Raw genomic sequence first — 14808 nt, 5'->3', positions numbered from 1 at the left:
AGGGATGAGCTACTAAAGCCCAGTGAGCAGAACAATACTACAAAACCATTTAAAACCTATGCTATCATGGAATGCATCACATCACAATAAATCACATCACGGACGGACTGACCCACAAAATCCCTCAGCTCATTGCCCGGCCCTAAAAAGGGCACCACAGGACTTCGTCATATGCTCGGCCCCCTAGGGAGCACCACAGGACATCGTCATATAATACTCAAGGGCTAATGGGTCCTACTCAGTGTCCGTCCCACATTCACGTAATAATACAATGTAACATCTTCGTGAATACTAATGCAATGCAACAACCTATCATAAATATGGCATTTATGATGCATGGAACATGCTAACACATTCATTAACTTAAAAACATAGTTCAGTTCCACTCACCTTTAGCAACTGCTGGGCTACCTCAGGACCAGCTAACTCTGCTGACTTCCTCGGTTCCCCAGGTCTGAGCCTACATAGGTGGACTCAATGTGGGACCAAACAACTCTAACATAATATAACTCTAACATCTCCCCAAAAACCCCTCTCAACCCCTCAAAACATGCATGCAAAACAGGCAAAGGAAGGCTGGACAGGGCACCTTCGGTGGCACATTCGGCGGCCGAACCCCCTCTCCAGAGACGAAACTCGGGTACTTTCGGCGGCACCTTCGGCAGCCGAAAGTCCCTCTCCAGAGACGAAAGTCAGGCACTTTCGGCAGCCGAACCTTCCTTCGGCGGCCGAAAGTCTGCTTTCAAGCCAAAACTCAACTTTCGGGGGCAAGGTTAGGCGGCCAAACCAAGCAGTCAAAGGCATGTTTGGCGGCCGAAACTACCTTCGGCAGCCGAACCTGAGTTCATCCAGAACTCAGCCTCTCATGCATACAAGCCTCCCAAACCTTTCAACACCCAAAACATGCCTCAAACCTCTCCAAAACATGCATAACTCATACAACAAGCATATAGGGGTCTCAAACTAGCCTAAACCCCCAACAAAACATCACATAACATGCAAGAACACACTTTTCTCATAAAGGGTATCAAAACCCTAAACATGCATACCATGCAACCCATGCATAAAAACCCTTCATAAAACTCATTGAAAACCTCTCCAAAGGTAAGGATCTACACTTACCTCTTGAAGAACAAGAGTTGGTGCAACCTCAAACGTGAAGATATGGAGAATCCAAGCTCCAAAGTCTTCAAACTTCAAAATCTTGCTCAAAGCTCACAACTCTTCAAAACAAGAAGAAAACTCATGAAAACCTTGAAAGATTTGAAGAAACATCATGAAAATAACCAAAGGAGAGCAAGAGCCTACCCTTTGCACGAAAAGAGAGTGAATGCTCACTCCATTTTCGGTCAACGGGGCTTTTATAGGTGGCCAACCGCCTCACCTTCGGCGGTCAAACCTGCATGCAAAACCTCACCACTTTCGGCGGCCGAACTTGGGATTCGGCGGCCGAAAGTAAGCCTCTTTCGGAAGCCAAACTTGAGCTTCGGAGGCAGCAAAACCATGCAATGTTCGGCAGCCGAACTTCACCTTCGGCGACCGAACCTTGCAAATGCTTCCTTGGTCTTTTCGTTTTCAAAACTCAATTCCTTTTGCATTTCAACCATAAAATCTTATAAAAATATTTCAGAAAACACATTTTATCCCTCGAGAAAACTCTGACATCTTTAGAAGTCCAGATTCCAACGGAAAGTCCGCCGGAAGGTAGGGATTCCGATGCCGGAATCTAGCCGGGTATTACACCGTAATTGCTTGAATTGTTCAAACATAAGAACACTTGGTGTAACAACTGAGGAATTGTATGATCTAGCAACATCTTATGCGTTTGAGTAGTTAGGATTGGATCTCTCTCTTTCTTCATGCAATTAACAATTGTTTGATGCCTAAGGCCCAAGGACGTTCCTTGGCAATTTGTTAATTAATAATTAATTAGAGGACGTTCCCTAATTGGTTTAATAATAAGGAGAGACATGGTGGTGAGAAACGTTTTCCATCTCCATAACTAATCTATTGAATCAATCAAAAGAACATAAGTTTCAATGATCAGTCCAAACAACCAAGGTGGATCCATCTCTTCAACTAGACCTTTCTCATATTGAATTTCCCTTTTATTTTTCATATTCTGCTTATTTAATTGTTTTCAGTAGTTGCTAATCAAATCAATCTCAAAACCCCCCATTTTACTTTACATGCACTTTTATTTTATTTGCTTTCAATTTATTCGTTCTCAGTGCGTTCTCTTGGTCCTGATAAGGAAGGTTGGTAAGTTTACAATTCTCTATGGATTTGATCATTTACCACTATCTACAGTAGTAATATTGTTGATAACCGGAAAGGTTATTTGCAAAACTCTACAGATATAATTAAACTAACTGAGCTGAGTTTTATAAAATTAAGACTAAACTCATGGAAATTCATCTAGGCTTAAACTTGAATTTAGTTCTCCTATAACATTGTACTTAACTTGCTCAATGGCCTTGTCCAACAAGCCTAATAATAAATTTGAAATGAGTTAAAATTACGTGTTTTAATGAGCTGAATATTATAGATTTTAAATTTAGCTGATTTACTAAACGATCGTAAAGATTAAATTCAAACTTAATATGTTTAGAAGATGAATTAAATATGATTGAGCTTCTATAAATTCGAGTCTCAAATAACTTACCAATAATTTGATTCATTTACACTAATTTTTTTTTATAAATTTAATATGTTTTTTATTTAAAAATAAAAATTTATATTAAAATAAATAAAATAAAATAATAAAAAATATTTAGATAAATTTATTATTTAGTATTTTATATTATGAAAAAATTTATTAATTGATTTTTTAAATTTAAAAAATATAATAAAATATTTATAAAATTTTAAAAAATTAATTAATTAATTATTATATTAATTTTAATTATAAATATTTTACTATTTAATTTCTATTATTTATAATTAGTCTTTTAATTTTATAAAAAATTATTAATTAATACTTTTATATAGAAAGTATTTTAATTTTTTTTAATATTTAACCAATAAAATTAATATAATAATTAATTAATAAATTTGTTTAAATATTAAAAATATTTTAATATATTTTTTAAAATTAAAAAAGTAATTAATTTATTTTTTAAAATATAAAACTAAATAATAATTTTTTCAAAAAGTTTAATAATGAATGAAGAAAATTACCCTCAAATCCCATGGCCAAATAATTTACCAAAAGAAAATTATGGAGTTGGTAAAAACTTCTAATGTAAAGTTTGGGGAAAATTATGTACGCTGCCTCTTTCTCGCTTGATCGTCATTTACGTGGAGATCACGCGCCAACCTGGTCTGCTGCGTGCATCAATCAGACTGCACTTGTAAGAAATAGCCAAATTACAAAATTATGGTCTCCTTTCCGTCATCTCTCTCTCTCTTCTCGTTTTCTGCTATTAGTTTTCCTCTTTAGCTGAAAGCTTTGGTTCTGCAGAGCATTGAAGAGGAACCTAAACAAGCATACTTCTTCTTTCTTTGATTTTCCTAACCTAGCTCTCTCTCTCTCTCTCTCTCTCTCTCTCTCTCTCATTTTGTCCCTTTCTTCAGGTCTCTCTCTCTCTCTCTCTCTCTCTGTGATTATATGTTTACGAAGTTGAAATCTTTAATGGCGAAGGATGATTCACTTTTGTTATTTTTTTTTTCCAAAAAAAAAAGTCTTCATTGATTTGAATGAGTCTGTTAACGGTGAGTGTTTTCTAGGGTTTGCATTTGTATGTTTTGACTATTGATTGTTTCAACACTTGGATTAGACAACTTGCCTTTTCTATGACTTTAAAGCGTATTACTATTATTATTTTTGTCTAAAAAGGGGGTGATTTTAGGTGCGTTATTTGATTTTTCGCTGCAAATTGATTTTATTTTTTATGATTTAGCTGAAAAGTCATTCTTGACCTATGTAAGAGTTGAATTTGGCTAAATTTCAACTAGAATGTTTCTTGTTTGACTGCTATATGATTCAATCTCAGATGGGTAACAAGTTTAATTGGTCATTGGATCAATTATTGAGTTTATCTTGAATTCTTCATCAGGATTTTGATCTTTTTCCTTTCTTTTTTTCATATTTGAAGGCTTTCAGATGATGCCACAAGATGTGTGACTATTGATTGCGGCTCCTTCTTTTGGGCGTTTCTGGTTTTGCTTGCAAGTCCTCGTAGGGTATCATCTAGAATTTCTCATTCAATTTCTGCGGGAGTTACTCTCATGATTTGGAATATGATTGATACTTGAGAAGTTATTAGTTTGATGCTGTTATTGAAGATATATTTGGTGTTATAGAGGGAGCAATGGAGCAAAGAGAGGAAGAGAGCTGGAGGGAATTGGTGAGAAAGATGCTTCCTCCAGGTGCTCCTCTCCCTGACGATGATACTAAGCTTGATTACTCCATAGCTATAGAGTATCAAGGTCCTCCAGTCCCTTACAAGGTTCCTAAAGTTGAACCTCTTGATGTAAGTTCTCATTCAATCCCCACTGCAGAACCACTTTCGGAGTCACAAAGATCAGCTGAAAATCCCTGTACTCCAGTAATTGAACCAATACCTTTGCCTGTGTCTTGTATAGCTGGTATCACAAGTTCACCCACTCGAAGCCCTAGAGTATCAGCAAGCTCGGAGTCAGAAGTGTCCGTCTTGCAGAACCCAGATTTTTCTTCGGCTTCAGCTTCAGCTTCACCGGGTTCAGTCCACATCCCTTCTAATCATCCTCCAAAACAAGTGGCCAATGAAGGGAAGCGAATGCCAGTTGTTACATTTAGTACTGTTGATAGATCTGAGAAGAAAGATATTGATGTGGAGAAGCCTTTTTATCCCGACTATGTTGGGGTTTCCAAAGGGAAAAAGAAAAAGAAGAGTAGATTCTGTTACAGGTGTGGAAAAGGTAAGTGGGAAACCAAAGAATCATGCCTGGTTTGTGATGCTAAGTATTGTAGCAATTGTGTATTGAGGGCTATGGGATCAATGCCTGAAGGCCGTAAATGTGTGACTTGCATTGGTGAAGCAATTGATGAATCAAAGCGGTTCAAGTTAGGTAAACATTCCAGGGTCTTATCTCGATTGCTTAGTCCTTTGGAAGTTAAGCAGATAATGAAAGCAGAGAAAGAATGCTCTGCCAATCAACTTCGACCAGAGCAATTAATTGTCAATGGATTCCCTCTAAAGCCAGAAGAGATGGCAGAATTACTTGGATGTCCATTACCTCCACGAAAACTGAAGCCAGGTAGATATTGGTATGATAAGGAGTCTGGCCATTGGGGAAAGGTGAGTATATACTTAATTTGTTAAGTATTGTTGATCTGCACTAGTTGGAATGACTAATATTTCTCCTGGGTTAGTTTTGCAAGAAATTGTTCTAACAGCTTGACTTGTTGATTTTACAGGAGGGGGAAAAGCCAGATAGAATCATTAGCTCAAACTTAAATTTTACTGGAAAACTCAGTCCAGATGCAAGCAATGGGAATACTGAAGTTTATATTAATGGCCGGGAAATTACCAAACTTGAACTGAGGGTTTTAAAGGTAAGTCTGCTTGTTTTTTGTATTATATTATTTTGTTATTTCTAGTTCTTTCATATGTTGCAAATGACAATATTTGGTTTTTTTTGCTACATTAATGAGTAAAACTTGTCCAACGATTCACCCTTTATCTTATCTAGTTGTCAATTTCAAGACTCACTTCTGGTGTTTCAGTCTCATTGTATGTTTTGAAAAAATTGCACTGCTTAATAGACAGAATTTCAAAGTATGCCTTACATTATAAGTGGGTTTTTTCTTTTATTTAATCTCAATAATTTTCAGAGTAGTAAAATAACTTTTTTTTAACTTTTAAAATTGTTATTAACAAATTCTTTCTTTTAATCTATTAATTGTGTATACTTCATAAGATCTGACGTACACATACCATAAACAGTTAGCTGTCTCACCTGTGTTCTCCCAATGCACTGTGAACCTTTGAGCCATTGCAGGACTAATACAGAGATTTTGTAATTTAGCCCACAAACCTGCTTTGGGAAGAACTTCCGTTTAGTGTCCAGTTATTTTTGCTGTTTCAGTTAAAATAAAAAAACTCACCAGCTTTAATACAATAACATGTTGTTAGATGCCATTGATTGTTTTAAGTTAACATTTGTCATGTTTTAGTCATGAGAACTCTAAAACATCTAAATAACAGTTCGATTTTGCTTTACCTAATAGCATCCAAGAGGATGCTTTTCCAAAGAGAAGGTTCAAAACAGCCTCTTAGTCTTTTGACTATGCTGAAATTGTTTGGGCAGATATGTCATGAAAGTCTACCTTTTCTATGCAAGTTTTGTTGCTAGAGATATCTTTTTAGTCGCATTTTGTTCCTGCCATTCATCTTGGATGTTATGCACCAATTTTGGCAACGATATTGATATTCTGGTTATGGAAATGATAGTTATGTGTTGCTTGATTTTTAATTCTGCGGTTGATCCTCCATACCATATGATTGATTAATGTTATGTTAGGCTAGAAAACCAAACTTGACAGTTTATAAATTTCTTAATTATTATCGATGAAATTATGTCGCTGGTAATTACCAACAACGTTTTTTTTTGTTAATTTTTTTTTATAATTTTCGCATTTTTTTCCATTTGTATTTGGTCGACATTTTTTTTAATAAATTTTTGAACATTGACCATATAATTTGATGCATAAAATATAGAAGAAAATGTGTAACCGGTGATATGGAAAGCATAGAACAGAATAGGAAGAAGGAAGAGATTAGAGTCTAAAGAGAAATTATTCTTATTGATTCTGATCTTGAATGATTAGTACAGGAGCCATCCAGCTCTATTTGTCCTTCTATTGATGCAAGAGAGCAGTTATAACTGCTCTAACTAATTTCTCTCTGATGCAACAGCTCACTACTTATTCTTATGTTTCCTCCTATAGTATGTGACAAGTTACAAATGATAATATTAGCCCCTTGGCATGATAGTATGTGTTTTTGTACATTTACAGCTAGCAAATGTCCAATGTCCACGTGACACTCATTTCTGGGTCTATGACGATGGCCGTTATGAAGAGGAAGGCCAGAATAACATCAGGGGAAACATTTGGGAGAAGGTACGTATTGAAACACTCACTAAAAATTAGCAGAACTATTATGAAAACATAATTTCTTCATGGAGTATTGAGGATTTGGTTTTTCCTAGACAGGCATCAACACGGTTTGTTTGTGCACTTTTCTCTTTACCCGTCCCCCATGGTCAACCACTTGGACAAAGAGATGAGGCTAGTAATTATACTACTGTGCCAAATTATCTAGAGCAGAAAAAAGTACAGAAACTTCTTCTGCTTGGTCTTCAAGGCTCTGGAACCAGCACTATCTTCAAACAGGTGGGGCTATTATTTCTTTCTTCTTCTTTTTTTTAATTTTTCTTAATTTTTTTTAAAAAAATAAATTATGGTTTGCTTTAGCAGTGTAATTAAAGTAACGAGAACATACTTTTATTATTTTATAGTGACCCTATGGGACATCCATGGTTCCTTGTGTTCCCAAAATAATGGGTTTAATTGCTAGAAATGATATTTTCTTTGTTTGGACATTGTACTTCACTTGTAGGATGACGTGCTAAAAGGAAATGGGTAAAACTTTTACCTTTGCAATTGCATATGTGAACACTTTTCTTTTTATTATAATGGCTAGTATTAAACAATGCTTCACGCACACTCTCATTAGAGGTGAGCTGGGAGAAAATGAACTAAATCCATAAAACCAAGCTGAAAAATGTGGATGATCAAACCCTTTTTTCCTCCTAAATCATTTAAAGCCTTTAGCATCCAGCCTTGGTAGCTGCCTAACCTGATATGCTCACCTGTATTATTTTGTAATGGTAGCAATACTGAAAATTAGTTGGCGATTATTTTCTTGAATTCAGAGTACATTGGTATATATGCATATTCTTTCATTTAGTTACAATATTTCCATATTTTTCTTTTCAGAATGAGAAAAATAATAAAGAAAAGGTAAATTTGATTTTCAGTGGCAATTGGCAGTGACCAACAATGGCTAGGGATAATTGGTGATGGCTAGTAGACTAATGACTATGTGCCTTTGTTCCTTTATAGGTTTTCCTCCTTTTATGAGTTTGAGAGTCCAAACAATGACTTAGTTTTCCCATTGACTAGAACATTATCCATTGACTAATCGGCATCCTAAATCTAGACATGTGGAATATTTGCCAGGAAATTAACTTCTGTATAACAAACAGAGCCTAAAGTTTAGAAATTTATGTATATGGCTCTGAGCTTTTTAAGTTGCATCACATGTGCTGCTAAAGTATGATCTGGGTGTGCATAATTGATATGTGCAAATGATATGCCTTACTCATAGCTGTGGCCCAATATTGGGAATGTCCAATAGTCTAGGAATTAAAAAAAATGGTCAAAACTTTTTTTTAAAAAAAAAGAAAAAGAAAAAAGTAGAAAAAGTTGTTGCATGACACTGTACAGGAGAAGTGTCATTGTGATCAACATTGATGTGTCTGTATATGTATGTTTGGCCAACTTAAACTGTAAAATGATTTGCATACCCAGCATTAATTTGATAAGCTGCAATTACAATTGCTTCCAGATAATTTGTATTTCAGCAAATATTCTATAGAAATTTGATATGTTTTTGTAATTGTGTGGACCAAGTTAATTCCAATATGCATCATTCAACAGGCCAAATTTTTGTATGGAAACAAGTTTACTGCAGAGGAACTTCAGGATATCAAGTTGATGATCCAGAGTAATATGTATAGATATCTTAGCATTTTGCTTGATGGACGAGAACGCTTTGAGGAGGAGGCATTGTCTAGAATTAAGGAATTAGGTACCCAAGATGACTCTGAGACTGGTAATATTTTCATTTTTCTTTTTTTGCATTAAATTCTCCAATTTGCTTTCTGCTTAATGTGATAAAAGTGTTAGCTTAACTCAATACTTGGTATGACATTAGTGTATCAGTCTCTCCACATGCTCGTTTAGTGTGTTTGAGTTGGATTCTGTTGTGACTCTACTGTCTTTGTTGCTTAGAAGCCCATTGCTTAGAATTTTTTCATTATTATTATTGTCAATCAACCGTGTAACATGCATGTATCTTGGTTCATTACTAACTAGTGCATGTTTATCTAAGCATGCTCTGTCCAGTACTTAACTAGTACTTATAGATTTTAGTTTGGATTCTCTAACTGTTCTAAACATGTTTTCTAGCTGTAAGTGATCTACTTGCTTCTATTATTAAGTTACCCCCATTTGGGGACATTTAATTATTTATTTATTAATTAGAGGAATGTCCTATATTTTGTGATTTACATTTTCTAAATGTCCAAATAGAGGACTAAGGTTTTGAAAATGATATTTAAATACTCTAAAGTCAACATTGCTTAGCAAATGTTATGTTCGTGTGCTGTTAATGTCTTTTGACATGACAACTATGTGGCTATGTTTATTTCCTTCTCATTTCCCAAACCAAAAGAGGATTCCACACACTCTCCTTTATAAGCTGTGTTCATGATTATGATTTCCTCTTAATTAATTGAAAGCATCTAATCAGATTTCTCATTTTCCTTCAAGCAAGAAAGCAGGAAAGCTGGAATTCATTCAATTGGTCAAAATGGCCCTTTATTATTTTTTAATTTTTTGTATAGCCCTGGTTATTATCTCAACTTTTGCAAGCTGCTCATGCTGGAAATCCCTTCAGTAGCACCTTCACAGAAAACTGCAGGAAGATGCAGTTAAACGGAAATATAATTCCAAAAGTGCTTGAATGTTGAGTGAATTGCTATTTAAGTTTAGAAGCATTTCTTTTTCTAATAAATGAAGTACGTAATGGAAAATTTATTCTAGTAAATTGCATTTGGCTGTTTACCTTGATGAAATAGGTTTTTAATGTACAACACTACTATTAGTCTACTATCCCAGAATCGGGAAATCAATACTAACTAGGAAAATATGTAATGAAGTACCATGTTTTTGGCACTTCTGTAGTACACTTGGCTTTTGTTGACCTAATCTTAGTAGCAACCTTCTTTCAGCCATCGCATAGAAGCTGACAATAGCATTTGAAGCTTGCTATTGTGCCTGTGTGCTCTGGTTTTGTTACACTCAAGTGAGCACATAACACATGTTTAACTATGTCCAGAAGTGGTATTCTTTATAGTATTCATTTTGGGTTTTCTTTTTCTTGTTAATTTTTACATCATAAAAGAGTGGAAACTTCTTCAGCATATATGCTCATGTGCTTCCAGCACCTTGTGTCTATAGTTTAGCTACCCTATTCACTTGAGTGTCCTATGACAAATATAGATTTGATGGGGCTGAGGTAGGCTGTAGATCAGAGTAAAAGGTACTTGCATACTATTATAGTAGCTTCCACATGTAATGGTCATTTGTATTATGCTTCAGGTGAAGAGGTGGACTCTAGTGAAACTTGTCAGTGTATCTATTCCATCAACCCAAGATTGAAGCATTTCTCAGATTGGCTGCTAGACATCATAGCAACAGGAGATTTGGATGCATTTTTCCCTGCAGCAACACGTGAATATGCTCCATTGGTTGAAGAAGTGTGGAGGGATCCTGCAATACAGGCAACATATAGAAGAAAAGATGAGCTTCACTTTCTTCCAGATGTTGCAGAGTACTTCTTAAGTCGGGTATATCACTAGAACCCTAATTATCTCGCTCTAATGAATTCTGATACTTATATAAGCATTACATCTGCATTGTCTCAGGTCCTTATTTTATTTCAATCATACCCAAACATTTTAGTTTTGACATTTTTTAGCCCAATTCAAAATGTTTATTGCAATTATGTCCAATTGATCAAAATTGAATAAAAATAATATTTACTACTAATTATAATAAACAATGATTTTTTCCTTTTCCTTTATCATTCCTCTTTCATTCACCCCCCCCCCCCCCAACCCTCACCCTTTTCTCTCTGTTATCCCTACCTAACCCCTTCACTCTGTTCTCTATCTTTCTCTCCCAAGCTGAAGCCTACCTCCACCCTTCTCTTGCCGTGACATGCCTTAAAAAACATTTCCAGAATATCTCCAAACATCTATGATTGGAGATGCCCAATTGCGCAATTGTTATTGAGACACTCAAACTAAACCAGGAAAGTTGAAACCCACATTCAAACTAGCCTTAGAAACCCAAGATGTTATTGGCTGTTAATCACTGATGTAAGCCACCACATACTTCCTCTATTGCTAAGTTGGCAACACTAATGAGTTCAACCATTTCATTTGTTGTCTGTTTTCAGCACAACCAAAGTATAAAAGAGTGTTGCAGGGAGCTTAAATGAAATCAATAGCTCCCTGAATCTTGCAGCATTAGGTTTGCTGAGAATCAACAAAGAGAGTTGTGTCTTTTCTATCTCTTTCTCTTTATTTTGTGCTCTCCTTTTCTCTCGCCATTGGTGCTTAATTTCCTTGCTGAAATGCTGCCATCAACTCAATTCTCTAGGTCTACGTTTGATAAGGATGTAAATGAGAGAGGAGGCAGGAGTAGAGGGAGAGAAAAAGGAAAATGTATTTATATTTTTTAAAATAGATTTTAGTTGGATGTTTTTGCAACTGATTTTCTAAGTCGAGCTAAAATCAGCAAAATTAAAAGGTCTAGGTGTAATTGGCGAAACAAGAGGCAATTGGTCTTTTAGCAAAAGCTTTTCTGCTTTCAATTTTTCTATTTTGCCAGTCTAGTGTCTTTTCCCTGATAGTTTCTGTGATTGTGTCTGGAGCTAGAAAATCTAGAAAAAATCATATTGAATGGCTATATGATGCTTTCTTTTTTTCAGGCGGTTGAGGTCTCCAGCAATGAATATGAACCATCTGAGCGTGATATCCTCTATGCCGAAGGGGTCACCAAAGGGAATGGTTTGGCTTTCATAGAATTTTCTCTTGATGATCGCAGCCCAATGTCTGAAACATACACAGACAATATGGAAGCTCCACCCCCACCTCTTACAAAGTAATTCTTTTAAATGTCTATCAAATTGCATGCAATAACAACTTTAGCACAATAAAATCCTACTCTCCATGACATTTGCACACCCTATGAGAATCTTCTGTTGAGTTGGAAAGACTGGAAAACTTCCATGCACATCTCACACACAAAATTCCATTTGTTTACCATCTGAAATTTGATAATGTTATTTTCAGCAATGTTGGCTAATATTTGATTACTTGTTCTGCATTTCAGATACCAACTTATTAGAGTAAATGCAAAGGGAATGAATGAGGGGTGCAAATGGGTGGAAATGTTTGAAGATGTACGTGCAGTAGTGTTCTGTGTTGCCCTCAGTGACTATGATCAGATGTGTCTTGCACCAGAGAGTGGTAGTAATGGATCACTACTTCAGAACAAGATGATGCAAAGCAAGGAGCTGTTTGAGACAATGATTAGGCATCCTTGTTTTAAGAACACTCCTTTTGTCTTGATACTTAACAAATATGATCTCTTCGAAGAGAAGGTTAATAGGGTACATCTAAGTTCTTGCGAGTGGTTCAACGATTTCAGTCCAGTGCAGCCTCACCACAACAATCAGACACTTGCTCACCAGGCATACTACTATGTTGCAATGAAGTTCAAAGATCTCTATGCTTCTCTCACAGGTAGTAAGCTTTTTGTGTGGCAAGCAAGGGCCAGAGACCGGGTGACCATTGATGAGGCATTCAAGTACACAAGGGAAGTTCTCAAGTGGGATGAGGAGAAAGGGGATGATTACTATGGTGGGGTTGAGGACTCATTCTACAGTACTGACATGAGCTCATCGCCATTTGTTAGGCAAGAATAATGATGTTGCTTTTTGAGTTATTTGGATTATTGGTAAACAAAATTGTATAAAAGAAGAAGGATATGATCAGCAGTACTCTTGTCTTGGCTCCTTAAAATAAGGTCACTTTTGTTTTATTGTATCAGTTGCTTGAGATCAACTCTAATGATAGAATTGGTGGAGTTGTTCCAAGTTGAATCTTGATTATGTTGTGTCCAGTATATATCACTTTATTAATATTTTAGGCTAGGTTGGGTGTATTAGGTGGATTTAGTGACCTGAAACTTATTTATTAAGCTTTTCCTTATTATTTAAAATTAATAAAATATATAGTTTGCAAAAAAAATTTATATATTTTTAGTGACATTTTAATTTATAATTTTTTTTTTAATAAATTGACGTCGTAATATTTTCATCAATTGTTGGTTTCAATTTCATTGAGAATTTGGATAGAATGAAAATTGAGTTTCTCCAATCTCCCCCTTTCTTTCTTACTTCTTGAATGCCTTTGAGAGCCTCCATTTAACATTTTGTTTAAATTGGAAGAAGGATTAGAAGGAAACATAAAAGGAATTGGTAGCACAAAATTGAAATGCGGAGAAAATGTTTGTTAGTTAAAATAGGGTTAGTGGATAAATGTTTATATTAATTTATATTTATATTTAAATTTTAAATTTTAAATAATAAAAATAAACTTTTTCAATTCGCAACAATAGTAACTAAAAACTTAAATTGTAGTCGCCATAAATTATTATATAGTTTATAATATTATTATAATACATTAATTTTTAATAACTAAACTATATAAATAATATAACTAAAAATTTTATACTGTAATGAGATGGGTTAGTTAGCGATTTTCTCTGAATCTGACTAGTACAAGCTAGTGGATAAGAGATTATGTGATGTTAAGTATTCTGTGCATTTGGTTTGTAACATCCTACAATGGTAACAAGATGCTCTTAGGGACTCGGCCAACTCTATAAGGCGAGCATTTACTGAACTGGACATCTTATATACGGTTGGCCTGATCTCCACATCTTAAGCGGTTAGGCTTAAGTGTTAGAGTACCTTGGTTGTAAAGGTTCTTCCACGTGGACTAATAGTAAGATGACAATATGTAACATATTTTGGGCGACTATCGAGTCATATTAGAAGTCTCCTCAAAAAGTTTTTGATTCTTCATATTCGAAGGTCTACAACTGGTTTCCATAGATTGGACATGTGGCATGACCGGATTGGTTTCTTGTCCCTCATCTCTTGTCTTGCTTGGTGATAAATGATGTTGCTTCGCTTCTCGAGCCCCATTAAACCAGCCGTCATACCAATAATATAATTCTTCCTTTCCCCAACCATTACTACTTTTGCTCACAAACTATTCTTCTCTTCTAAAAAAGTTTGGTCAATTGGTGCTCTTCTTCGCGTTCTCTTCAAAGGTAACTCCCTTTCTGTTGCTTTTTCTCTATCAAAAAATGAATAGATCTTCTTCCTCTTCTTCTTCTGGGCGTAGTTCCTCTTTCAGCTCTTCCTCTAGCGGCCTCATCTGTGCTTCAGCCCCTATAGTCTCTTTGCGAGCTATTTACGACAATGAATCCTTATTAGTGAATGATATTCTTTTTGTGTTGTCCGAGAAGGATGTAGATCGTCTGCACAATACCTTTCAAATTCCTTAAGACACTTTTCGAATTTATTGGTTCTAATCTAAACATCCGTGTTGATGATCAAATACCTGCTGAAGATACTATTACAGTGTATGAAGAACAATTAAAGGCGGTCTTCGATTCCCAATTGATCCATTCTATTGTGAGGTCCTTAAATTTTACAAATTGTCAATCACCCAACTGCATCCCAACAATTGGTGAATCTTTGTTGCATTCTGCTTTGTCTATTTCAACAATAATATCAAACTGAGTATTGCTCTCTTCTCCTAGTTATACCAGTTGGGTACCCAGGTGAATGAGGATTACTAGTTTTTCAACAGTAAAAAGTGCCAAACCTT

The 14808-nt window shown here is 35.4% G+C and overlaps 1 protein-coding gene across 1 annotated transcript; it reads left to right on the top strand.

The window, feature by feature from the left end:
* The first annotated feature begins 3364 nt into the window (after positions 1-3364).
* LOC110600919 (extra-large guanine nucleotide-binding protein 3) lies at positions 3365-13001 on the top strand. The gene is made up of 9 exons (XM_021737848.2): positions 3365-3576; positions 4098-5282; positions 5402-5539; positions 7004-7108; positions 7202-7381; positions 8711-8885; positions 10436-10683; positions 11832-12004; positions 12236-13001. Exons 2-9 carry the CDS (start codon positions 4314-4316, stop codon positions 12828-12830), a joined length of 2583 nt encoding a protein of 860 aa, XP_021593540.1. The 5' UTR covers positions 3365-3576; positions 4098-4313; the 3' UTR covers positions 12831-13001.
* Positions 13002-14808: the final 1807 nt, after the last annotated feature.

The sequence above is a fragment of the Manihot esculenta genome, chromosome 15 (assembly GCF_001659605.2).
Source record: "Manihot esculenta cultivar AM560-2 chromosome 15, M.esculenta_v8, whole genome shotgun sequence".
Classification (NCBI taxonomy): Eukaryota; Viridiplantae; Streptophyta; class Magnoliopsida; order Malpighiales; family Euphorbiaceae; genus Manihot; species Manihot esculenta.
The sequence above is the reverse complement of the archived record's forward strand: the minus strand, read 5'-3'. Positions and strand labels throughout refer to the sequence as shown.